Here is a 27,674-nt window from a genome sequence, read left to right as displayed (position 1 = left end):
CTCTTTGTTAATAAATATATACTTTTTATTATAAAAATGGTATAGAGTATATGTGCCTAAAAAGTCCATACTTGATATGCTAAAAATTCTTGATTCTTGATTCTGGGACGTGGCACTCAACAGTTCCCTGTAACCACGGTGCCACCCAGTGGTTGCAAGTCCCCAAATAGTCTGTCTTGAGATTGGCCTTTTGCAACCTCATATACAGAAGCACTTACTGGAAGATGGAAGCAGTAAAACTCCAAGCCAATCAAGCTCTGCTGAAAAGCACAATGTTGTCCATCTATCACGAAAAGCATGCTGAAGAGAGCAGACATGCTAAGGTGTATCAGTTGTCCCAGTTAAAGCTGTATTGCTGTACTAGAGCGTAGTCAGCAGAAAGATCGAAGAGAGTGCTTGATCTTGCTATACTGTCTGGCAGGTGTGCCTGGAGCAAAAGACTGAATGAAATCTTTTGACAAGTATTACAGTTCCCTTTCATATTTCAGAATTGTATTTTGCTATTTGAGGTTTACTTTTAACAACATTTGCCTGTTGTTGATTACCTAAATCTATAATACACTGAAATGTGAAATGTTGCTTTTGCATTTACATTTTAGATTTACATCTTCAAACACCAGCACTGGAAAATATAGATTTATACCATCATATAGGTTGTGGCTGTAGAAGCACTTTACTGTTACTTGACACAGCTGTAAAGCATATACAGTATATACGTATGTCTCCATGTGAGATTTAATTTAGCGATTTCCCAATATCCTTTAAGACTTGATTCATACTCCCCATAGCAGGAGAAAATTGAGATTCCCCTTAAATACCAGCTATGATTTTTTAGCTTCATGCTGACTCAGAAAATGCTGAACAATATACTTTTGCTTTCGTAGTTAGAAATGTGTATACTTTATAAAAATAGAAATTGACATTTTACGTTTATTTTTATTATATATGTAAATGAATCATTTAAAAAATATACAGTTTATTGCATCTATGGCAATAGGTTAGCAGAGCATCCCAGGCTTTCTAATAACAAACCTAGCACTGCCAGCATGCAATGTAACCCTGTGGTTATAGATGAGAAAACCAAATCTCTTATCTCCTCTAAAAGAAAGCATTGAGAATGTGTCCCTCCTCTGTGACTCACCCTACTGTCTGTGTGATCTAATCTTCGTGGTACTGGTATCTTTTTAAATCACAACTGTATAAGCTGGAGTAATTAATAGTGAAATGTGTAGTTTGCTAAGATTTAGGGATTAGCTTTGGATCAAGCTGAACCCAGCTAATTGCAGGTGGCTAAGCATTCTATTGTTACAAGGAACCTTGTCCCAATGTCTTACAGACAAATGCCTAAACATTTTCCCATTTGGCAAGAACTAAACACTATGCATAATAGCAGTATTAATTCCACTAATATCCATGATAGCTTCTCTCTCTCAATGGTTGTTAAAGACACTGGAAGGTGCAGCCACAGGCACTGGTGACTGACAGTCACAGCTCTCTGCTCAGACTCGAACCGAACCCAGGCCTGTTTGGCTCATCTCTATTGAAAGTCTGTGTAGAGAGAGCTAGTTGCTATATTATTATATTATTATTATACAGTATTTATAAAGCGCCAATAGTTCGCTCAACGCTGTACATTACAAAGGGGGACAGAACATGTGACAGAACAATACCAATACAATGCAAAACATGAGCTATATAGTTGTATATTGTACTAAATTACTGTGGATTGCCAAGTGGTGGTCTACATATTCTTGTGTACTCCATTGTGTTCATAGCTGAGAGATCCAAGAGTCCTTTTTACGAATACCCCCTGCAGTCTTTTTGCTTTGTTTGTTTTATTGTGGCTTTTTTTTACATTTTCTTTCATTTCACCTTTATCCATTTTTAAACTTTCTGGTTGTTTTTTTCTTTTTTTTGTACTGGATGAATATTTTTATTCCCCTAAATTTTGCAATCCCACACGTGCTAAAAATATAATTAAAGATAATGCTTGTCTTTTTTTGGGGGGGAAATAACAGGTTGATACTTACCTGCTTTTTGCAATGATATTGCTCAAACTGGCCCTGAACCTTCTCAAACCAGGAAATGCATTAAGATAATAAATGCTCTTCAAAGGTGTTTTAGAAAGCAAGAATTTGGGAATGAGAAATACACATATCATCATACTATATTAGTAGGCCAGTAATGAGTATGTAATAGCAAACAGACAGCACTATTTCATTCTAACTGTATCTTAATAAGCAAAATATGACTTCACCCTTGAATGAATAAAAAATATTTGTCAGACTAATTATCGTCCAATAATCCAGGAATTTGTCTCTATATGTTTTGTTTAGCTACCACAAACTGTAAATTGTTTTCAATCTATATTCCTGACTCTGATGACATCTCTGTTGTGAAGACCATTGAATGCCATCGATGAAAAATTACCTTCTATGTCATCTTCTTCAGAGATTAAACTCTTCTTCCTTGCTCTTCTTGGGCTCCGTTTTGTTGTTTTTTTAGAAGGAGATTGTGAAAATTTTGTACTTGTCTTTGGATGGTCTATAAGCAAATGTAAATGCCATAAACTATTTTTTTTGTCTTTATATTAGTATAATTGCTTAACCGGGAATTTAAAAAAAATCATTCAGGTCAAGCACTGCTTTAAGTTCCTAGTTGAAACACCACTAAATAGATTGAATTGCAAGGTAGCATATTTTCTATTTGTAATGTTTCATTATATTATAGCCCTAAAAAAAATTCATTGTATTAAATTCATACTAGTTAATAAAATATTTCATAAAAATGAATTTTAGGCAAAGGTAGAGGCCAGAAAAAAAATATTTACTTGAAGGGCTTCCCATCCATTTTTAAAAAAGGTCTTCTAATTTCTAGGTAGTATAATTGAGTACTGTCCATGATACTTTTTTTATTTGCACTAACATACAATTTTGAGGACAAGCTTTTGGGGTATGTCCCCTTCTTCAAAGTCCAAGCAGTACTGTACAAATCACAAAGTTTCAGCAGAATGAACATTCTGCTGAAGATACAGCAATTACCATCTAATACACTTCTAGTGACTATGGATGTAGTATCCCTGTATAGTAATATCCCTCACAAGGATGGATTAGCTGCATGTCACAGATCCTTATCATCCTCACCAAGCCACAAATACACTGCTGAGGATGTTACACAGCTTATTGAATTCATACTCACACACAACTACTTTGTCTTTAATAAAGACATCCATCTTCAATGTATGGGTACTGCAATGGGAAGTAAAATGGCACCCCAATATGCCAATTTATTTATGGCTGACCTGGAGGAAAAATTCCTGAACAGCATGGAACAAAAACCATACCGATACTATCGCTATATTGATGATATTTTCATCATATGGATAGAAGGTGAAGAAACCTAAAACAATTTTACTCATTGATCAACACTTTTCATCCATCAATCAAACTAAAAATGGAATACTCAAACACACATGTCAACTTCCTAGACACCACAGTATACATCAGGGATGATATGCTTCACACCTCAATATACAGGAAACCCACTGACAGATGCAACTATCTCAACAGTTCCAGCTTCCACCCCCAACACACATACAGCTGGACCTCTAGTAATGTTGTGTACCTTATCCAGTGCAGAAAATGCAGCAAAGGATCTTATGTTGGCGAAACAGGACAGAAGTTGTAAACAAGCTTGAATTTGCACAGACATACCATCAAGGAACATAAAGAAGATTACCTGTAGGACACCATTTTGCACAACCAGGCCACACAATGGGAGACCTCAATATTTTAGTTCTTAAAGGAAATTTCAAATCCATCCAGGAAAGAAAAACTTTTGAACTAAGAATGATAATTCTATTTGACACAAGAGATAACGGCCTTAATTTGGACATGGGATTTCTCACTCATCCAACAGTTTTATGACTATTAGCTAGCTTGACTCCCTCTGTGTGAGTGTAGTATCCCCCCCCTCCCCCCTCGCTTTGGCTGTATCTTATCTCTAGCCTCTCTTTTTTTTTTTTCTTCATCTCTTCTATCATTCTGCTGAAACTTTGTGATTTGTATAGTACTGCTTGGACTTTGAAGAAGGGGACATACCCCGAAAGCTTGTCCTCAAAATTGTATGTTAGTGCAAATAAAAAAGTATCACGGACAGTACTCAATTGTTTCTGTCGCAAATGCACTAATACGGCTACAATCACCTTAAACAAAATAGGTAGTATAATACAACCAGTTAGTTTTACAGCTTTTTTTAAAAAAAGGGCCAAGTATTGCATTTGGGAGTGCTGAAAAATGAAAACATTCTATACGTTTAGAAACATAACTGATTTATATATCTTCACATGACTGAGGTTAGGACATTTATTACTGCAAGCTTGAAATTATCAGCCTCAAAATTGATTCTCATGTGAGAATTTTATAGTATGCTAGTTTATTTTTGTATAACATTTAGTAGGTCAAATCGCTTCCATTATATTTTCAGCAAGGCAATTAGTCCATCAAATATAAAAAGAGATGAGAGCTCTGCCTGCTGGCAGAAGAAGGAAATGAATAATATTTATCTGCAGTACTTCAAACAAACTAGCTAAAATATGTTTACAAATTGCAGTTTTTCTGCCTTGAACATAATAAATTAACAAATAAAGACCATATTTAAAATACTATACATTTGCCATAGGTGTTACTTCCTGTTAATTCTAGATTTGCTACAGTTATATACAAAATAGGTTTTATCTCTTTGTCCATTTTAGGAAATGAGTGTACAAGTACAAGTACAAGTACTAATACAAGTATAGTATACACAGTATACAAGCTTTGGAACAGAAGTAAATAAGGCACTGCCTATTGCCATTAGTATGTGCTGAAATCTTATACTGACTATATATTGAGCTTTATTTTGCAGATGTATTTTTTTAACATCTCATAACACAAAATAAAGCCAATCTAGGGAATTTACCTTTTTTGTTTTTAGGCAGAGTTTTTGCTTTCTTTGGTACTGCTTCATCTCTCTGAATTTCATCTGTATTGACATGAACAAGATCATTTGCAATTTTATTGTGTAAAAATTAGATATTTAAATAATGACACTAAATGTATGACATTTGTAACACCAATGAATTGATATGTTAATGAATTGCCTCCTAAATATTGCACAACAACCATAAACTACATATTAGTATCAAAACAATATATTGTCATGTGATTAGGACTTTTTAGGTGCCACAATGATGTATATAACACACATTTAAAAAAAAAATATTTTTTTCATTATACAATATTGTAAAACTGATTCACAACAATTAAACAATGAGCATAAGTAATACATAGTTACCCTGCAGAGCTAATCCAGCATGTGGCCACTCATACTCCCACTACTGCATTATATACGTATGAAAATGCAAATATATAAAATTCCTGTATAAGATGGGTTCCCCAAAAAGTGTAAATGTGGTCACAGATGCTCTTGACTGCATCTAGCAACAGGTCCACAATTCAATTCAATCCCCCAGAGGTCACTTTAGAAGAACTTTCAGCCTTATGCATGGCAGAAGCCTGTCATATATAGGATAAGCTGGGCAAGCTGCATTAATGCCACCAATCCTTGTTGAACAGACCTTAAACTGAATACCAGGTATCTGGCTGAGTGTGTTTCTCCATATGATCAGGATTGACCACCAATAACAGGGGAGGGATCAAGAGCCCCATTCCTAAAGACAACGCTCTTTGCAGAAAATTCCCATAATTTAGAAACCTGATGTAGTTTGGTTCCCCAGAACAGTAATGCTGACACAGACTATGTTCTGATCCATCTTGGAGTTGTTACCCAACCCAAAGTTAACCCCTTCTTCCCATTTGTGGGGAGACTTGTGCTGTGATCCCTGGTGCAATTGCCTACTACATACATATTTATTGAATACACAAAGGGCATATTGATACTCCTGATAAAGCAAATCTATACAGTCTTGGCAATACAATGAGGCTGCCCTGCCCCCATCTTATAAATGAATTAAATATATTGGCATTTTCAGATCTATGTAATGTAGTGGCCAGAGTATTAGTGGCCACGTTTGATTCTATCTGTATGATAACTATCAATCATCACCTCCTAGATTGTAAGCTCGTAAGAGTAGGGCCCTCTTACCCCTCGTACGTTGTTTGTTGTTGTTGTACTGTGCCATGTATTGTCCCCCCCTATTGTACAGCGCTGAGAAAACCCTTTGGCGCTATATAAACTCGTAGTAATAATAATAATAATAATAATCATGTGGATCAAATTAATTTTTAATGCTTGTGAATCAGTTTTATAATTTTGTATAATAAAAAAAGAATCTCTGGACTGCTAGAGCGGCTTTGGGGTTGGAATGGCAGGGACCAGGAGGTGGGGAGGATGTCTGGAGTTAGGTCACCTTTACATTTTTTCTGTGAAGGTAAAATAATCCTTTAGTTCCCTGTAATGGCTTAGGGTCAAGTTTACTGCTGTAGTTTTTTATTTTTGTACTTTATTATTTTAAATTGACATCATAGCAATTTCTGGTTGCTTGGCAGCTCCCTTTGGCTACAACTTGGTATTAAGCTGTCTAATAAGAGATGACTCAATGATCTAATGGCTCATCATGTTCTGCAGATAGAAAAGAACTTCTTTCAGGCTTTATGTCAACGAAGCAATCTAAGAGTAAAATGTAAAAAGGGTACTAGAGCTCTGCCTGCTGGCTCAAAAGAAGGAAAAATAATAATATATTATTGTTTGCTTCATTAAAGATCAGCTAAATTAGCTAGATTCACTATAGTTTAATATATTTTTGTAGTATTTTGTATTATTCAATTCTCTAAAATTACCATAAACTTGAAGAGAATTAACAAAATAACTCCAGTGGCCTAGAAAGCATGATCAGAAGCAAAGAAATCCCTTGACTCTGAGATTTATCTTAAGAAAGGCCTGAGCATTTTCATCTTAAATAATTATCCAGAGTGTCAGAAAAGAAAACAGCAGGAGAAACCAAAATACAATAGACATAAAAATAAAATAGACAACACCAAATCCACCTACTTTCAACTGCTGAGTATTCCGCTACAGCAAAATGAATATACAGTACTGTTGTGCAGTAATTCACACATGCACATTAATGCATGTTAACGTATGCTGTATTAAGATAGTCTATTCATTTTGAATGGGCTGCCAATGCACTTCCGTATATTTGACCCTTTATTGAAAACACTACTGGGGTTATTTACTAAAACTGCATGGTGCAAAATCTGGTGCAGTTCTGCATAGAAACCAATCAGCTTCCAGATTTTATTGTCAAAGCTTAATTTAAGCTGAAGTTAGAATCTGATTGGCTACCATGCATAGCTGCACAAGATTCTGAGTTAGCAAATCGTCCCCAGTGCACTTTAAACTGCATTGGACCCTTTATTGAAAATGCTATGCAAAGCAATGAACTACTGCAGTGAGCTTCAGTGCGTTATCACGAAGCTGTGAACCCATGGGAGTTTTCTTATCATAAAGTGTTATAATGCCATGACCTAACATTAATCTTTTTTAGGACACAACACTTACCTATGGGCAGTTCTAGTTCAGCCCACTGGACCATATCAGAATGGAGCAGGTGGTTCCATTTAGCATGTGAAGAGTCGCAAATGCAACTTTGTTTTGGTTAGAGCCAGATTTTTACAGCTACAGCATGTAGGTAAACAGTCTTTAACATCCAAAGCAACCTAACTTTTCTCAGATCACTCTGACTTTAATTTTGGTTTCCTGGCCCTAATATGTCATAGAATATTGTCACAGTGAACAAGTTCTATGCTTGGTAAAAAAAAATACACGGTCAATAACTATTAGGAGAAAAGCTGAACTTTTACTTCTCCTGCACACAAGCAATGTCAAGACAAGGATTGCTGGTACCAAAGGTGAAGATGCCAAAGTCAACCACTCATATTACTGCCTGTGTTCCATTTCCCCCCATATTAGACAGATAGGGGTGGAGTATTTGTAGGTGCAGAAATGTGACCATTTCAGACTATAGTAATAATAGCTGCTGTTGTACAGCCCTAGGGTCACCAGCATTTGGTTCAAAGGGAACTGGGGGTGTTTTTCAAAATGGTTAAACCAATGGGATTTAGACATAATAATATGTTAAAATGAACCAGGTTTACATTAGTATTATATAGACCAGCGTTATTTTATTGCCATTTGAAACCTAAAGTTGTTTAAAACAATACTAAATGTGCAAATTGTATCCACCAAATTGTCCTTTTTTAAAAAGGCACAAGAATCATGTTTCTGTTATCTGGTACAAGTCATTTATTGCATTACTACAGAAGCAAGGGAAGTTTTTTCTTAATAACAAAAAAAATTCAGCAAAAAAAAACAAAACTAAGAGATAATGAAGTTAATTACAACCGATTAATGATAAATAAAGGTGATCAAGGGACTACTTACTTATTAATTTTTATTAATTCTTAATTTAATTTTTTTTCTACAGTTTACACATAGCAATAAACAACAGCTTTCAATCGTAAATAAATGAAAAGCAGGAGCCCAGCTCTTCTTGTAACACATACTGTAGGGGTCTATTTATAAAAAAAAGGGTTGAGCAATGTCATAAGCATTCGCCCAGCCATCATGAGTTCTGACTGTATTTTGTCTAAAACGTTGATTTCCTTTGATCATCAGCTCCGTCTAGTGGTGATGATATGTTTTTTTCTCCTGGAATACCTTAATCAAGAAAATAAATGCATTATAGCCACAAGATGGAACTGGAGATCATATGAAAACAACTTATTAAGTGAATGCAAGCACAATTTGTGATGGCTGGGCGAGCGCTTGTGACACTTGTAGAACTGGCCTGGATGCACCCCCAGCAGATTGTGAGAAGTAGGAGCCTCTCCAGTTTCTGCATAGTTTACAGAACGAGTAAGGAGGGCTCATGAATAGCAAACAACATAGTCCAAAAGGGGAATGGCTTTGGTTAGATTTTCAAATAACAAATGCATGCTCTGGTTGCTATAAAGAATGCCATCGTTTGAAAATTGACTTGTTGCAATGCTATTTGCTATAGCTGAGCGCAATAGTGTTCCAAAAGAAAATAAATACAGTGTTCATATTATAGACTTCTGAAATCTGATTTAAAGTGGACATAAACCTCAGACATGAAATCTGAACAACGCACATATTTCTATAGTGTGTACTTGGCTCTCTCCAAAGCACTAAGTGTCTGCTCTCTGCTGTCTAGTTCCTCTGTTATCAGCATGAGTCACTTCTGACAACTTTTCCTGACACCAAGAGCTAAAAAAGGTGACAGGGAAGGGACCTCCAGCACACAGCCTGTGATTGACAGTCTCAACCCTGTTCCTGTGTGCTGTCTGAAGGCAGGTGTGTCTCTTTCCTCCAATCAGCTCTCAGAGCTCTTGTGCAGTGTGTGACTGCAGTTCCCCACTCCCTGCTTTGTGAATCTGTGAAAAATCCCTTTTATCCCTCAGTTTTACAAGGATGTACAGGACAAATGGCTACAAATAAACAGGTACAACTTTTTACAATATTTTACAGTGTTAGGAAGAGTATCAAATAGTTAAAGTGGTATTAAACTCAAAGTCAAAAATGTAATATATTACAGCTGGTTAATGGCATATCCCTCTCTTGTTTGTGTCAGCAAATACAAGAAAGATTGAATTACTAATAGATTCCTTTTAAAAGGACCCAGTCATGCAATGCAATACGTTAAGAAAGTGTTTACACTCAAGTGTATCTAAGCTAAAGAACAATAATGTTGCACATTGCAGCTTATCAGCCTTTAGATGTAGTGGTTGCATTCACTTTCTTATTTTCAAGGCTTTTTCCACTTTATTTTTAGTTGTGTATCTTACCAGTAACACCCTTTCTGTCTTAATGTGTCAATTTTCACTTGTTTATCTGGAGCAACATTGTCACCTTAGGACAGCAGATGTGTTAAAGCAGAACTATATTCACCTTCTATCCAATGGTGTGGTGTCCCAGAGCTCCCCAATGACTATAGCCATCGATACCCATGCTCAGCCATCCCGGCCGGCATTACTCCCATGCATGCACAGGAGTTCATTCTTCTTGGCATTGCCAAAATATGTACACCGAGCTTCATGTATAGGACGTACAGACAGGTAATGGAACTTTCGTAAAACAAAGAGAAACCAGAACAAGGGATCTAAGTGTAATAAAAACAATAGGTATTTATTACAAATTGAATAGTAGGCTGAGGAAAGGGGAATCCCCCCAGAAAAGCTTTCCGTTATGGGTACATGCTATCAAATGGTGACATCTCCGATGGACGGATTCACAAGTGTCAGTGCCAGAACTGGCTTCTGTCAGCAACTTCCAACAAGAAAGGAGTGTGGCTCAATCCACAACCTGCCTGGGCAGTTCACCATTAGATAAGCTGGATGACATGAGCAGTCTGGGAGGTACAGTGGCACAGTGTCTCATTATACCCACAGTCTTTTCAACTGCACTTTTGTGAGTGCATCTGCTTTTTATTCACTTTTCAATGAACACCCATGATTATTAGTGTCTTCAGACAATGCTGTTTGCATTTTGTATACACATACACATATCACCTACCACACATATTAGGAATATCTCCTAAACATGCACCGTTTAGGAGATATTCACTATTTCTTCAGCCAGTGACATCACCTGTGCATGCGCACTGTTCTCTGAAGGGACAGCACACTGAGTACGCTCAGTGCTGCAGTCGTGGCTGACGTGCGCATGCATGAGATTGTTGTTATCACAGCTTGGCCATTCAAACAGCCAGATCCCCAAAATCAGATGGAAGACCAGATGAAGATGGAAGTCTTATCAACAGTGACAGTGTGCCACTGGAGGGCTTTGTTTTAAGGTAGGTATTTCATAATGTGATATGAGATGCATACTAGCACATTATGTCCTTAACTTCCAGGGGAAAGGTTTTATTTCAGACTTTACTCCCACTTTAGCACACAAAAAAATGAATATTACATTTTTACCTAATGCATTACAGCACAGTACATTGGCAGCAGAGTTCAAGGACATTGACAGCACAGTCTGAGTGCATTGTATGCTATTATAGTTATGCATTGAGGTGCCATTCTGAATGAATAGCACATTGGCACCACAATGCGCCGAACAAACCGCAATGCCTTAGCGCACATTGAAGGACTGGTCAATAAAACAGGCTTATCACTGTGTGCTACTGCAAAGCATAGGTCTGAAAGGGGTCAAATTGAATTTTCTAACCATGTACAACACAATGAAGACTAGCCAGTAGGATGTGCTAATTTCAAAATGCAAGCAATAAATGGTTATAACCGTTGGAAAACCTGAATTGATTATCTTCAGTGAATGTTCTACCCAATATATTATTTTTTAAAGAATGTAGTTTAATATTATTTCCTCTACCTTCTGGTGCAGGTTCTGGTACTCTTTCCTCTGGTTTCCTGCTGGGTTTTGGAGAATCATCTCTTGAATCAGGATCTGGAAGCCGTGGTGATGGAGGAGGGGCTGGCTGCCTCTGAGTTGGCTCTTAGGTAGAAAACATTAACTGTTACTAAGGTATTATTATTCAAAATTTCCTGAAGTGAATGTCACAAGACAATCATTTTTAAACAATTACCATAACAAAGACCTAAGCTAGTATTAAAAGTGAATTTTATTGCAAATGACAAAATTTTGAAATTATCATATATTTTACAATAAATTATGTGTAGCAAGGTGTTTGGTTAAGAATGGAAAGTGAGAGAAACACTGGATGCAGCTGCTCTCTGTAGCTGCTGCCCTGCCATGCTGAACTGGTTGGCAGCTATATCAGAATGCCGTAGCACTGCACTGTGGGAACTGTAATCCGGAAGAGAGAGCCTACTGTTCTCAAGAGCTTTTGAACTGCATTTCCCAGAGGGAGATTGTCAGGATGAGGAGAAAGAGCTGCATTTTCTCAGGCTGTAGAGGAGACCACTACTGCTGCATAATGGCAAGCTGAGCAGGAGTGCTGACTTCAGATGTGTTGACATTCAGAGTCACCTGGGTGCAGAGTGTGGACTAATTCTGTGTGTGATCAGGTGGTGAGCTATAATATTGCTGGAACTTGTGAAGTGTTGCTGTGGGGATTTACTATCAACTGCTGGAGAGACTGAATGATTTAGGAATTGACCATACACTCATCTAGTAGCCTTATTGCTGCCTGCAGGCTTGACTGGGACTTCTCATGTGCACCAACAGTACAACTGGGCCCAACGCTAGCTGGCTGAAGAGTTAGGAATAAAGACTGTACCTTTATAGCTGCTACACAGAGACAGCAAGATAAAGAAAATCCGAGATCCGCTGCACTCTTCAATCTTTATTCGTTATAGGTAAAAATCCATATCACAGACAGTGTCAGGGAGAAAAAGGTTAATGCGTTTCACGCTAAAAACTATTGTTAATTCATAATCTGTCCCTGACATGGTTATGAATATGATATGGATGTTACCTATAATGAGTAGAGATTGAAGAGTGCAGCAGATTCTGGATTTTCTTTACCTTGCAGTTTCACAGACGAGCTGTGCGTGCACCTTTACTCTAATGGGCAGTGAATGATCCATACTACACTACTCACCTGGAGCAGCTTTGCTGTGTGTGTGTGTGTGTGTGTGTGTGTGTGTGTGTGTGTGTGTGTGTGTTTCTCCTGCTCCACACAGACGTTCACCTATTGGTTATGCTAAGAGGGATCTCTCAGGGGATATTGCACCACATGATAGCCATTCTCCTAGAATTCACTCTAGACTAGTTATAGCATTATTATTCACATTGCAGTTAATGCTTATATGCACTGTTCATTGCTTACTTTGCTGATTCATCAGTTAATTCCATTCTAGTGGTACAGAACTCTATTCTAAGTTACATTGACATAGTAATTATACTGTCTAGCCGACTGTGCTTGTGCATACCTTCTGTGTGCTCATTTATGCTGAAACTACCATTTATTTTATCCATTACCAATACATTGAGTTCATTTCCCACTAAACGGTCCGAGTTAAAAGTATCTGTACTCGTGTTCTTATAAGTGCTTGCAGTAACTTTCATTCAACCAGGTGTGTCAGAGGGACTGAGGGTGTTCTTGGAGTTGAGGTACAGAAGAGAGAACCCAAATTACCAAGTGGCTTCTTTGTGGTTAGCGCTGCATATAAAAACTACATTTCCACTGTTTAAAAACAGACCAATGTTGGATAGGCTTTACTTATATACTAAAGCGGAGTTCCACTCAAAAGTGGAAGCTCCGCTTATTTGCCTCCTCCCCCCCTCCACTGCCATATTTGGCACCTTTTGGCACCTTTTGACAGGTATCAACTCCCAATTTTGGCTCAGTTTGCTGCAGCGAAGTGGCCTGGAAGAGCAGCCCCTTCCTTGCTCTCCTGAGAACTTTCACTGGTCCCAGGAAACTGACGGACCAATCAGGAGGTGCGGTGCAACTCATGCATGTGCAGTGGGCACAAGGCTGTGAAGCCACAAGCTGTCATAGCCTGGTGCCCACAGTAGAGATCCCGGTGCCGTGGAGGACAGAAGGAGAGAAGGGACAGCACGGGTGAGTACATCGCTGGACCCGGGACAGGTGAGTGTGTGTTTATTAAAAGTCAGCAGCTACAGTTTTTGTAGCTGATGACTTTTAGTAAACACAAAAACAGCTGGAACTCCACTTTAACATGACATCTTCATAATCATGGACTGACAAGTTAGATCATCAGTTATGAGGGATTTATGTACTGCAAACTATCCCTGTGTCCAGCAGTGACAGCAGTGTGGTGAGTGTTAATGGAGAAACTTAGCAGTTAACAGCTAGTCACACAGTCTGACAACTGCTATGTAGATATAGTCAGGAGGGATGGACTGGTAAGGTTGACTGTGACTGGGAACAGGAAGAAAGGTTCTGTCTAGAGCAACCGCTGAAAGTCTTAGGAAGAGGCAGAGCCTCAAAATATGTTAATGGTGGTTTCTTCAAGGCTGGGCTTATATATTTGTCATAGGAGACTACTTGTTTTGTTCATCCATTCCCACATGCTGTGCTCAGCTGAAGACCATTCCAAGATGCTTGCTCCAGTTTACCCTTGTTTCTCATATGCTGGCTTTCTGTGAACTGCCCTTTAACTAGACAGCACATCTGCTCCTGGAGGCTGATGAAGTTTTCTATATACATAACTTTCTACTTGTTTTAGTTGTTGGAATACATTTTTAACTTGCTATACCTGGTGGTCTCTTGTGTTTCCAGACTGAAATTCTATTTGGTAGATGAACATGGCAAGATTTTCTCTATAGGAAAGCCCTAAATTTAGCATTTTGTGAGAAATGTGCCCTGTTGTTCATGCCTCTGTGGTGAACTTACTCAATATCAAATGCTGACCTTTGACGTTAAATTCCCATACAATATAATCCAGTTTTGAAATATTGGCTATATGTATTTTTATGCCATTTCATTTCTGAAAGGTGTACACAAATATGTTCTACCATTATAAACAAAAAGGTAGCATGAATTACTTACTCGCACAATGTTCTTCATAGTCTGGGCAGCATTTTCCATAGCCTACACAGCTCGGATCACAATCACATGTCTGTCCTCTAATAAAACCCTCATGGCATCGTCCTTGGCATGATCCCTCTGTACAAAATGCATACAGTCAATAAATAATTTTCAAATTCACCCATAATCCATTTTTGTTGAGCCATCAAAACTTCTGATCTATCTGCTCAGTAGTGGTCTTCAAGCAGTGGTAAAATGTAACTATAGCTAAGCCTTTTTATTTAGTTTTAAATAGATTATGTAAAGAATAAAATCCTTGTCAGCATGGCCACAACTTGCCATAATCACCAGAAAAACCGATAAGAAACCTTCCCTATTCTATCCAAAAAAAAAAAGTTTTCTGATTTGTTTTTTCTGTGGGGTGTTTGAGGGTTGAATGAAACGTAATGCTTTCACTATGATCTTTCTTCCACAGACAACATTATTAATAGGCAGCAGGTATGGAAATGTTTGTCACCTTTGATGGTGGTGGACCTTTATGGCAAATGTTTTTTGCTATTCTCTGTAAAACAGAGCCCTGTACTGGACTCACTTCAGTATGGTTTAACCACTTAAGCCCTGGAAGGTTGCCTTACATTAACTGGCAATTGCACGGTCATGCAACACTGTACTCAAATGACATTTATATAATTCTTTCACACAAATAGAGCTTTACTTGATATTGATATTTGATCACCAATGGGATATTTATTGTTTTATTATATAAACAAAAAAAGACGGAACATTTTGAAAAAAATCCAATAAAAAAAAATAAAATAAAATGTCTTCATAAATGTATGCCAAAATGTATTCTGCTACATCTACATGTGTTCGGGTTAAAACAATTTATTAAGTGTATATTTATTGGTTTGTGTGAAAATGTATAGTGTCTACTAACTATTGTGTGTATATATATATATATATATCTATATATCTATATATGTAGGGCTTAAAATTTCAAGTCCTGAGCTACTAGCCAGGCCTTAAGAGTTACTCGCCACCAACAAACACACACAAACAGAGACACCTGTACTCACACACACAGACATGTACATACACACACAGAAACATGTACACACACGCACAGAGACACATGTACACACACACACACATACAGACACATGTATACACACACAGGCATATACAGACACGCATACACACAGATACATGTACATACATACACAGACACATGTACATACATACACAGACACATGTACACACAGACAGATGTACATACATACACACAAACACACACACATGTACATGCACACACACACAGACACATGTACACATACATGTACATACACGCAGACACATGTACAGATACACACATGTACATACACACAGACACATGTACATGCATACACAGACACACATGTACACACACACACACACACACACACACACGCACACACTGTTAAGTGCTCTCTCCTCTCTCCTGAAGCCACCACTGGCTGACATAGAGGATAATGTGACACACACAAACACACACACACAAACACACACACACACACAGCCCTATAAAAAGTTGCAGTACTTCATTGTTCACTCACAGATCCGGGTACTGCACTCTAGGGGGAGGCAGAGAGCACAGCACACACTCCTTGCTTTGCTTGCACTGCGCTCAGCTACTGAGCAGTCTGACGGCTCCCAGTGCCAATGACAGATCTGGCCTGAGCTCGGAGCCTGCTCAGCAAGACGGCCCTGGGGGACACACTCGCCCCCACCATAATTTCCACTCGCGATTGGCGAGCAGGCGAGTGGAAATTTCAAGGCCTATATATATATATATATATATATATATATATATATATATATATATATATATGCATATTTGAACATTGAACAATCCTGATGTACTGACTGCCTATCATCAGAGTAGTTCAGTGTCAGGTGGGGTGATCAGGATTTTTTTTTTTTACACTTTGATTGCTGAAGTTCACAGTAACAGCAATGTTTTGAACTGTCATGAATGGGTTACATTAATAAAAGCAGTGATTTTACTATTATGATTTGTGATTGACCCACTGTTATCACATGGTACAGGGTGCTGTGATTGGCCCATTTAGCATGTGATAGCTGTGGGCTAATTACAGTTCACTAATGGAAACACGGCTGTTAGGAATGGACTTCATTAATACTAGCTCTGCTGACATGTAATGGTGTGATCCCCCAGCCAATCAAAGTGACCAGGTACTGGCAACCGCAATCCTGCGGACACAGCATTCATGAGAGAGGAGAGAGGTGTATTGCATGTCCCAGGGGGTGCACAAGTGCACATGTGTTTGGAAATCAGAAGGTGTGTACATAATGGGAGAATCTCTCCACTCTACCACATCAACAATATACTTAACTGCTTGCAATCCACCTTTTGCATATAAATTGCCAAACAGTACTAGAGTCAGCCAGAACTAGTGTCCTGATTGCCACCAGCACCAATACCAGTGAAATCTAATACCAATGAAATATAGTACCAGTGTAAGCAAGAATCAGCGTCCAGATCACTGCCAGCACTAGTGGCAGTGAAATCTGGTACCAGTGGCAGCTAGAACCAGTGATCTAGTCATCAGCCAGAGACAGTAACCTGACCACCATCAGTACCACAACATGTGAAATTCTGTACCACTGTCCTAATCACATGCGATAGGCATCCAGGAAACAAGTTTTGCCCCGTTAAAGCTTGATCGTGCTTTTTTGGATTTCGGCTCCTCTATGCATCTAGCCGGAAAAAATTGAGTAACGGAATGTGTTTCAGGGTATAATCCTAAGTTTACCCAGCTGTGTGTGTAAAAATAACTTAACAAAATGATAACTTTCTGTAAAAAAAGTTTTCATTTTCCAACTTCCAAACTACTATCTACTATCCTGACACTTCAGGGTTTCTAAAAACGTAATGCATAGTCATGAAATCAGATGCATATTTATGCCCATTGAAACCCTGAATTTGCTGCTTGGAATTTGGGCCCCTCAATATGGCTAGGCTGCAAAAAAAACCCAACACATTTGTGGTTTCTCCATACTTAGTAGTAGGAGAAGTAGAATGTATTTTGGGGTGTAATTATAAATATGCCCATACTATGTGTTAGAAATAACTTCTGTTAAAATTAAAACTTTATGAAACAAAATCCAAAAATTGTGGCAAAAAAAATTAGAACTTAAAAAACACATAGCATGACCTCTTACTACCTACTTTCCAAAAAGGGGTCATTTTAGGGATGTTTTTTTTAACTGACCTGGAGATTTAAGGGCCTTAAGGAATGTGATGGCAGTCAGAACCTCAAGATTGATAAATTTCAAATGTACAGTATATACCAAAGTTTGTAGACTCTATAACTTTCACACAGTCTAAATAATATACACTTTTGTATCCTTAGGAATGTAGCGGAATACATTTTGGCCTAAATGTATGAAGGAGGAGTATTTATATGCAGTGTTTTATAACAGAAAATAAGGGAATACATTTTTTAAACATTTTCATTTTTTTCCCTATTATATAGTTAAAAAAGGTAGAAACCCCGGTGGTGATTAAATACCACCAAAAGAAATCTCTATCTATCTCAAAAAATTATACAAAATTCATTTGGGTTCAGTGTTGCATGATCATGTAATTGTTAGTCAAAATTTCACAGTGCTGAAAAACAGGAAGGTTGTTAACCATGCCAGGCTTAAGTGGTTAAAACTTGGTGCCCTATAACATCCTGTTTTTTCAAAAGACTCACAATTGGACAATACCATGCATTCAATTAAGAAGTTGGGAATGTTGTTAGGACATGGACTACTGCGTTGGCTTCATGTTTTGGCAAAACTGTACACAGTTAGCTAGTGACTATGTAGAAATATAATACGCATAATTAAAGGACACATTTTGAGATTTTTTTCTGTTTTTTTTTAAATAAAATATTTACAGCTAGTCACAAGTAATTGCATGGAGGGATTACTTTTTATTCATACACTGTAGAAAATATTAATGGCTGGCAAGAAAACTGAATCAAAGAGCCTATCAAGCCTGTTGTTTAGAGGTTTTGCATAGCATGTAATATTCTAGCTGTGTGTTAGGCACTGACTTGCTTACACTGGACCTACCTGTAGTTCAGATGAACGTCCTCCAGCAGCACCAACAGTGTATCACGTATGGTGGGGTCACAAGACTTTTAATGCAGTAATTACATTTAAATGTCTACAATGTATATTCAATATTTAAACATAATGGAATAATGTTTACTTGTTTACCAGAAAGTTTTTTTTAACCCCAGTTATTATGCTCATAATTTATTGCTGTTTAAAAGTATCTTCATTTTGCACTGCAGTTACATAAAATACTTAACAGATTGCTAGACTATTTAGTAAGGTAATCTGGTACAAGCGTAAAATATGTGTATCTATTCTCTTCTGTCATGAAGGGTTCACTCTGTGAATAAATACATACCAGACATATCAACTATGTAATGACAAATTAGAAGAATTCAAAATTGGCCTGTGTATGTGCTAAATACATTTGATCGATACATTTGATGCTTAATTACTCTTCAGATATACTTAATACTCTTGAATCCACATAAAAATTGTAATTTAAAGCTACTTTTCATTATTTGGACAATAATTCATGATTTTGATTTTCAGGCATGACACACTGATTACAGCTAGATAACATTTAGTGCTGATGTACGTTGCGGATGAAAATATAACTCTCTACCAATATTCTTGATTAACAGGAACCATTAAAATAAGCAAATATACATCTTTGCATGTTTTGCATTCTTATGCAGCATAAATAATAACAATTGGCATAACAATAGGGAATGTTAACACTTGTCTGGGCAAAAAAATAACCAAGCAACAATAAGTACATCTCTTCAATCCATGCACATTTCCACACATATTGTCTCTTTAAAAACAATTGAAGTACAGAAAAATGCCTGTTGATTTTGCCTCAAATTCAGTAAGCTCCTAAATTTCTGCTTGAGATGGCATATCTGTCTCTACTGCACTGAAATCCCAGACAGTGTTATTAGCAAAGCCCAGCTCTCTCCTGTGGACTCCATCGTTATGTAGATTAGGTGAGGTGGAGATGTTCTGTAGTCAAGCATAGGAGAACCTGGCATAGGAGAACCCTGTTCCCTTATAATCACTACGGTCACACTCTGGCTCTACCCTACACTCTCTAACCCACATTTTTTATCTCTCCCTCTCTTCTGCCATTTTACCCAACTCTTCAAAACATGCACTAGTCACCCCCATTCTTAAAAACCCTCCCTGGACCCCACCAATCTTAACAACCTATGCCCCATATCCTTGTTCCTTCCTCAAACTCCTTGAATGTCTGGCCTGCAACCGACTGAGCGACCACCTCACTGAGATTAACTTTCTTGATCCCCTGCAGTCTGAATTTTGACCCCAACAAAACTGCCTCATAGAACTCACAAATGATCTACTAACTGCTAAAACCAATGGACACTATTCTGTACTTCTACACGTGGACCTCTCTGCTGCCTTCAACACAGTTTATCACCCCTTCCTCCTAAAAAAACTCCACTTCTTTGGTCTCCATGACTGTAATCTTCTCTGGTTTTCATCCCACCTTTCAGAACCTTCAGCATCACTTACAATTCTACTTTCTCCTCTTCCTTTTTCAGCTGGAGTCCCCTGTTTTAGGACCTCTTCTATTCTCGATCCACTTCTCTTCCCTGGGTCAGCTGAAAACCATTCAGCCTTCAAACCTTCAAAACCATTTTTATGCTGATGACACCCAAATCTATCTCTCTACCCCTCATCTTGCTCAATCAGTCTCCTCACTTATTTACTAACAGACATATCAGTCTGGATTTCACACCACTTCCTCAAACTAAATCTATCCAAAACCGAGCTCATAATATTTACTCTCCAATGTGTTTCTTCCCCTGACTTCTCTGTTACAATCAATGGCACAACAATCAACTCATCCCACCATGTCAGAGTGCTAGGTGTACTCCTGGATTCTGAAATTTCCTTTTGGCCCCACATTCAATTACTGTCCAAAGCTTGCTGCCTCAACCTACACAACATCTCCAAAATACACCCCTTTCTAACCAATGACAACAGAAAGCTGCTACTTCACTCCCTAGACATCTCTTTCCTCAACTACTGCAACTCCTTCCTCATTGGCTTACATTTACATAGGCTATCCCCCCCTTCAGTCCATCATGAATGCTGCTTCCAGACTCATCCACCTTACTAACTGGTCAGTGTCTGCTACCCCTCTCTGCCAGTCTCTCCACTGGCTTCTGCTTACCCAACAATTTAAATTCAAAATTCTAATAACAACCTACAAAGTCATCCACAACTCAGCCCCCAGATACATTACTAACCTAATCTCAAAATACCAAACAAATCATTCTCTTCATTCTTCCCAAGACCACCTGCTCTCTAGTTCCCTTGTCACCTCCTCCCATGCTCGCTTCCAGGACTTTCTCAAGCCATACCCATCCTGTGGAACTCCCTACCCCAATATGTCCAGCTGTCTCTTACTCTGTCCACTTTTAGGTGATCCCTAAAAACCTTTCTCTTCAGAGAAACCTATCCTGCCCCCACCTAACAATTATTTTTTTTATTTTCTCCATCAGCTCATTCCCCACAGTTATTACCTTTTGTATCACTTGACCCTATCTTTTAAATTGTAAGCTCTAACAAGCAGGGCCCTCTGATTCCTCCTGTATTTATTTGTATTGTAACTGTACTGTCTGCTCTCATGTTGTGAAGTGCTGCACAAACTGTTGGCACTATATAAATCCTGTATTACAATAATAATAAAAATGGTTGACAACACTGCATACATTTAAAGTGAAGCAAAGGCACTGAGCTGTCAGCTCAAACAGGATGTTAGAAGCACATTGGACAGCTGGCAGGTATGCATATATTTGTATATACTTGGAGCATTTTTAAATGGATAAAATATGGGAAATGTGCATGTACTGTATCAGTGTTTCCTTTATGGCTAAATAGCATTTAATCATCTATTTGAGATCTATCACAATTTCTGCTGCACTACTAGAAGCAGCATTTTTTGGACCTTTCTAAAACCTGAAAAGTCCAGTATGTAAATAACAACATAAATCAATGTTCCTTGTAGTTATTTTGTTTACAGTTTGATTATATTTATTTAATTGTGAAAATTGTACAATTTCTGTAGCCAGTGTTTACATAATCTCTGAAGCAATGATTGTTAGTCATAAATGTAGTTTATTTACTGTGATTTAACTTTTAAACCTTTTAAGTAAGTTTAGATATTTTTTTTCAGGGGGAGGTGCTTACATTTAAGTGTCTAATGTGCAGGAAAATAACAAAAAAAAACATAAAAACAGGAGTTTGTCTTGCACATGATTGGAAGACTGAAGTGAAAATGGTGAATTAATCATCCAAAAATATATATATACATATATGTTGCAGGGCTACCTCACTAAAATTCAGGAGAGGGAAGGTTCCAAGTTTGAAATCAGTTTTTAAGTGATATAAAATAATTTATAATTGCATGCATGGGGGGATATTGTAGTAAGATTCTGGGTATTTTCCTGATTATTTTCTAAGAAATTGATTTTAGAGGTACAAATCACTCATACAAAACACGCACTTGGAAAATTGTGTCACAGCATCCACTTCTTTACGTAGGACATTTTGTATATATTTATGTTGATTCCATTCACATAGGCGTTTGATTATTTTATCTGCCTAGTGGGAGGTGTAGTGTAGTACTTCCCTGACATTTAGATTTCCATAGGGCATGTGGTAACACTATATATGAGTCATTGGTGGATATAGTGAAGTGGTGCTGCACCATTTATGTATATTTATTTGCACATATTCTTATTGAATTGTGGTAGGTGTTCAGCAGCCGTCCATTTTCTAGATCTTAGTTTACATTGCGCGGATTCCTAATTTTTACATTTAAATCATCCAAAAAAATTTTTTTTTGTTATGGATTGTTTTATGGAAAAAAAATGTTTTTGTTATAATGGCTAGTTGGCCATGCACCATTCACCTTGCATATGGTAAGCATAACATTCTGCATGTTTATAACGGAGACATTGACAGATACATTAGATGTTTCAGCACTTAAACCTAGATTCCGAGTTGCATTTTTGAGAGCTATTATTGTCTTAAAGTTGAACTTTAGTCAGGAAATTAAATTCTGATACATCACTTTAGGTTGTTATCTTTTGCAAGTATTGCTATGTAAAACATAAAAAAAATGCCTATACTGTTTAAAATTTAGTAATGCACAGTCTCACCCTGCTCTGTACATGCTTTCTATTGTTGGCACTGTGCCTAAAATCAGTCACTAGAGGCCGATCTTCTGACAGATTTAAGATTTTCTGCTGCTGAAGGGGAAAGAATGCAACAGGAATGATACAGACTGTGCCATGGGAACACAGATTAGGGAGGGAGAAAAAAAAACAAGAGAGGTGACAAGACAAACTCTGCCTCCATGGAGACAAAAAAGAGTTCAATTTACAAGAATAGTGTCTTATCTTATCTACCTGATATTTTTCCTATGATAATTTCCTTTCTCCCTCATCAGCAGCCTGTGAACTTCAACCCTGGAAAGCTTCTGTCAGCCTTCCTCTCTAACTGAGCCAAAACACACAATCAAGGCTAGAAAAGTACATATTGTAGTTGAAGAAAGCGACACATAGTTTTTGGCCTCCAGCCAAATGAAATAGGAGCAATGCTGAAGGCCATTTACAGCACACACTAATTTTGGTAGCATAATTATTATTTTGGAATGTATGTTCTTTTGTTAAAGAACATTAATTGTTATCAAACTCTTATGGCTAAAGTTCTGTTTTAACCTCATTGGTTACCTGTTGTGCAAACTGTCTTGTAGTCTAGACAACATTCCATATAAGACATGCAGTTATAATCACAATGGCATGGATCCCCACGAAAATACCCTTGACCACATCTCCCAACACAGCTTCCTTCACCTATAATTAAACAGAAGAAATTACCTATTACTGTAAAAGTGCAGAATGTAAGTATCTTTAAAAGAAATACTGAATATTACTAGCAACCCAAATGTTATATTCAGAATGCCTTTGAGTGTTTTAGAAACAATTTTAAATAAAATATATAATATGAAATACCATGTTTCTATCTTTACATTATCACAATAAAAAAAAATGTATGATCTGATTATCTAATTATTACTTGAGGATATTTTTGTAATATGCTAGAAAAATAATTTTCCTTGTGTTTATTGTTTACCTTTCTACCCCTGGAGCATTTGTGTTGTGTTTGATGTGTAGATCTCCATAAGTGGGGATCTATTTTCTTTTTAATGCACAGTATAACTATCTGTGTGTATATTGGCAGAACTTTCAACCCATTTATTTGACTGTTGACTGAAAACAGTAAATGTGCAGTATTAACTGGTAGCCAGAGACCACATGATCTAGGAGGCCTAGGCTAGGAGTGAAACTACCATACCATTATTCATTGCAAGAAAAAAAAATTATTTGTCGCAATGTTGAGGGACAAGGGCCTCTTCCTCACCCCCAGAAAGGATGAGAGGGTTATTAGTAGGGACTTATAATGGAGTCTGGAAGCCCTCTTTATAATAAAGAGCCCCCAGAAGTCCACCCCTCCAAGGGGAATGAGTACATTAGTACCAATTATTACTCATTCCCACAAAAATGTAAATATAAATAAACACAAACACACCATAGAAAAACTGATATAATTCAAATACAAAACTAGATACAATAAAGAAAAAAAGAGGCAGCTGAAGTCCCGTGATGTAACTCCATCGTAAATCATGTCCAGCTATGTAAATCCTCTTAACCACAATAGACAGACATGTTTACCTGCCACACCTCTGTCACTAATGACAGATCCCCCACACTGCAGTGATGTAAACACAACACTGATAATGGCCAGCTTTGACAGCCAAGTACTGCAGTAAATGCTTCAGATGGAGCAGCAGAAGAACGGAAGGGATAGGAATGTTGTGTACACTCTGGGGTTTATTTACTAAAACTGGAGAGTGCAAAATCTGGTGCAACTGCATAGAAACCAATCAGCTTCCAGGTTTTATTGCCAAAGCTTATTCAAACAAGCTGAAATTAGAAGCTGATTGGTTACCATGTACAGCAGCACCAGATTCTGTGTACTCCAGTTTTAGCAAAACTACCCTCTTGTGTACTTGGTAGTCTTTTATGGGTTTACATAGCACACATAAGGTACAAAGACCATATACTAGAACATTAAATATTAATTGTCACTATCACTTGACAATCACATAGTCTGTGTCTGCATATCTTAATTTGATTTAACTTGAAAATTCAGTTTTAGATAAAAAAAGACAAGATGATTAACCACCTCCCGTCTGGCCATTGTATATAAACGGCCGGATGATGGCAGTGCAGGGGCGGGTGGCTGTTTATAAATGGCCTCTCCACCCCCTGCTTGTACACGCTTCCTGGGAGCGCGCAGCACCACGATACTATTCACAACAGCCTTGTACCATGTGACAAGCTGTGACCAATCACAGCTCACACAGTATTTCTCAATGGCTGCAAGACTACAGCCAGAGAGAAGGAGAAATGATTGCTTTTACAGCCTTTATGGGTGTAAAAGCAATCAGTGTAAAAAAAAATAAAAATCTGCATAACCCCCCACAACTATGGTGACACTGTACTGCTAGGGTGACAGTATGTTAAAAAAATAATAATAATAAAAAAAAAATGTAAATACAAATTTTAAAAAATTATAATTTTTGGTTATTAACTAATTTGTTTTTTTGTTACTATAAAGATAACTGAATACATTTTGGCCAAGATTTATGAAGAATGATTATTTATTTGCAAAATTTTATAAGAAAAACACTTTTTTATAAAAGTTTTGGACTTTTCCATTTATATAGCAAAAAACATAAAAATCCCAGTGGTGAATAAATACCACCAAAATAAAGCTGTATCTGTCTAAAAAAAAATGCTAAAAAATTTGTATGGGTACAGTGTTGCATGACCGCGCAATTGTCATTCAAAGTGTGATGGTGCTGAAAGCTGAAAATTGGCCTGGACAGGAAAGGGGTAAAAGTGTCCGGACTTGAAGTGGTTAATATTAAGCTATGTCTCTGTACTTCATAAATAAATCTAGACAGATGAATGATGCTACTTAAAGTTGAAGTCCATTCAAATTTTTACTATACTTAAACCTGTTCCCACCCCCATTCTAAGCCTATTCTAACTATCCTGTGAAAGCAAATATGTCTATACTTACCTATGCTGAGGGCACTCTGGTCTGGTCACAGGAGTGTTTCCCAGCGCCGGCTTGAGTGTAGAGGAGGCGCAGCCAACAACAGTTGCCCCACAGTAAGCCTATGTGTGATGTCACCTCCCAGGTTCTGCAGGCATTGTCGGCAATATCTCTTTTTTACTGAACCCAGCTGCTGAAAAGATCTTGTGACCGGACCAGAGCCCCCTCAGCATAAGTAGGTAAGTATAGACATCTTTCCTTTACAGGGTAGTAAGAATAGGCTTAGAATGGGGGTGGGAGCAGTTTTAGGTATGGTTAGAATTTGACTGAATTTCTACTTTAAGAAAAGGGGACCAATTTTCATTCTTGGGTAATAAAGGCATCATGAAATTACTGCTAAATCCAGCAATATATGCAAGGATGTAGTTATAAAGTGGTGAAAGTGATTGTCACCAAACATTCACTGGTGGTGAATCATTTACTATATATTAAACCACATTCACCAGGAATATTTACTTAGTGGATGTCGTATTAACTGTTCTATCAATTCACCCCAAGCAACCTTCAAATGGGAAACTTTTGCAAAAGAATTTTGCATTTTGATACCCATCTGTAGTTAATAGTTGTATTGATAGCATTAATTATAAGAAGTCCTGTTTTTTTTTTCTACATACGTCTTTTATCTTTATCATTTTGTCCAGCAAAAGAATCTTCTTATTTTTACATTTATTTAGTGAAAAGGCTTGGGACTAACAATAAAAGGTATATATTAATGATATAGTTAGTTGTATAATTTGTTTTTGCTCTGTATGTAAATGTTGAAAGAGTATAACTAAAGAAGAGTGAAAAATAAAGGAATTGTATATATTGTCATATATAATTATCAGAGTATGATATTTTTATGACAGAGAATTATATCTTACATTTCATGGGGTTTTTAAGGCAACCTTGAAATGCACAAAATAAAATAATTAAAAAAAAAAAAAAAAGAACCAACATATTATTTGTACCAGTCATTAAATATTTTTTGTTTTGCTTATCAGCATATACAAAATGGTCATTACATATTGCTAAATATATTGCACAGAAATTCTGACTACTCATTCGAATGAGTAGACAGAACTGCTGTGCAATATATTTGGCAATATGTAATGACCATGTTGTATGTGCTGATAAGCAAAAGAAAAAAAATTTAATGACTTGTATAAATAAAATGTTGATTTTTTTTTTTTTTTAATTGGTTTATTTTGTGCAATTCAAGGTTAAAAACCCCATCAAATGTAATATATAATTCTCTGTACTATGGAAATAGGGAAGATGGCAACCACACCCTAAGCTACACTGAATTACTGTGTTTATATGATATTTTTATGACAGTCATTTTTATTACATTTATTAGTAGGATTCATTATAAATTAAACCAACACATCCCTAATTTCTAAAGTACAGGAATGCTGTGTTCCCCACCAAAATAAAACACACTGAGGTTGTTTTCTAAATCTGGAGAGTGCAAAATCTGGTGCAGCTGTGCATGGTAGTGAATCAACTTCTATCTTCAACTTGTTCAATTAAGCTTTCCAATAAAACCTGGAAGCTGATTGGTTTTTATGCAGAGCTGCACCAGATTTTGCACTCTCCAGTAAATCAACCCCTATATGTTTGTAATATTTTAAAACTGAAAACTGAAGTTAAGTTAGCACTTGCTCAAATCTTACACCATTTTATGTATTTTACCAGCACAATCAAACTTTCAACTCAGAAATTTCACCTTAAAAGGTTTTATTACAAAATATAAATCAACTTAGCATAATCTGAAAAAAGAATGAAATACAGCTAAAATTAAAATGCATTTTTCAATTACTGTAGCTAAATATCCCATTACTTTTACATACACAGTATGCCTCCA

At 37.1% G+C, this 27,674-nt stretch overlaps 1 protein-coding gene across 15 annotated transcripts in view; it reads right to left on the bottom strand.

Moving 5' to 3' along the window:
- PRG4 (proteoglycan 4) overlaps nt 1-27,674 on the bottom strand; it is a 124,204-nt gene that overhangs the window by 82,509 nt on the left and 14,021 nt on the right. For 7 of the 15 annotated variants that reach the window (XM_089678831.1, XM_089678833.1, XM_089678832.1 and 4 more), the window contains exons 3-7: nt 23,374-23,496; nt 14,522-14,638; nt 11,413-11,535; nt 4,960-5,022; nt 2,431-2,544 (exon numbers count right to left, since the gene is read on the bottom strand). In XM_089678831.1, coding sequence (XP_089534957.1) covers nt 2,431-2,544; nt 4,960-5,022; nt 11,413-11,535; nt 14,522-14,638; nt 23,374-23,496 — 540 coding nt within the window. The remainder of the gene's footprint in view (nt 1-2,430; nt 2,545-4,959; nt 5,023-11,412; nt 11,536-14,521; nt 14,639-23,373; nt 23,497-27,674) is intronic. The other 8 variants (XM_089678839.1, XM_089678842.1, XM_089678844.1 and 5 more) reach the window with 3 other exon arrangements.

Source organism: Staurois parvus, unplaced genomic scaffold, assembly GCF_062004578.1.
Source record: "Staurois parvus isolate SC_StPar_1 unplaced genomic scaffold, SC_StPar_1.0 ptg000210l, whole genome shotgun sequence".
Classification (NCBI taxonomy): Eukaryota; Metazoa; Chordata; class Amphibia; order Anura; family Ranidae; genus Staurois; species Staurois parvus.
This window is presented reverse-complemented; position numbering and strand designations above follow the sequence as displayed.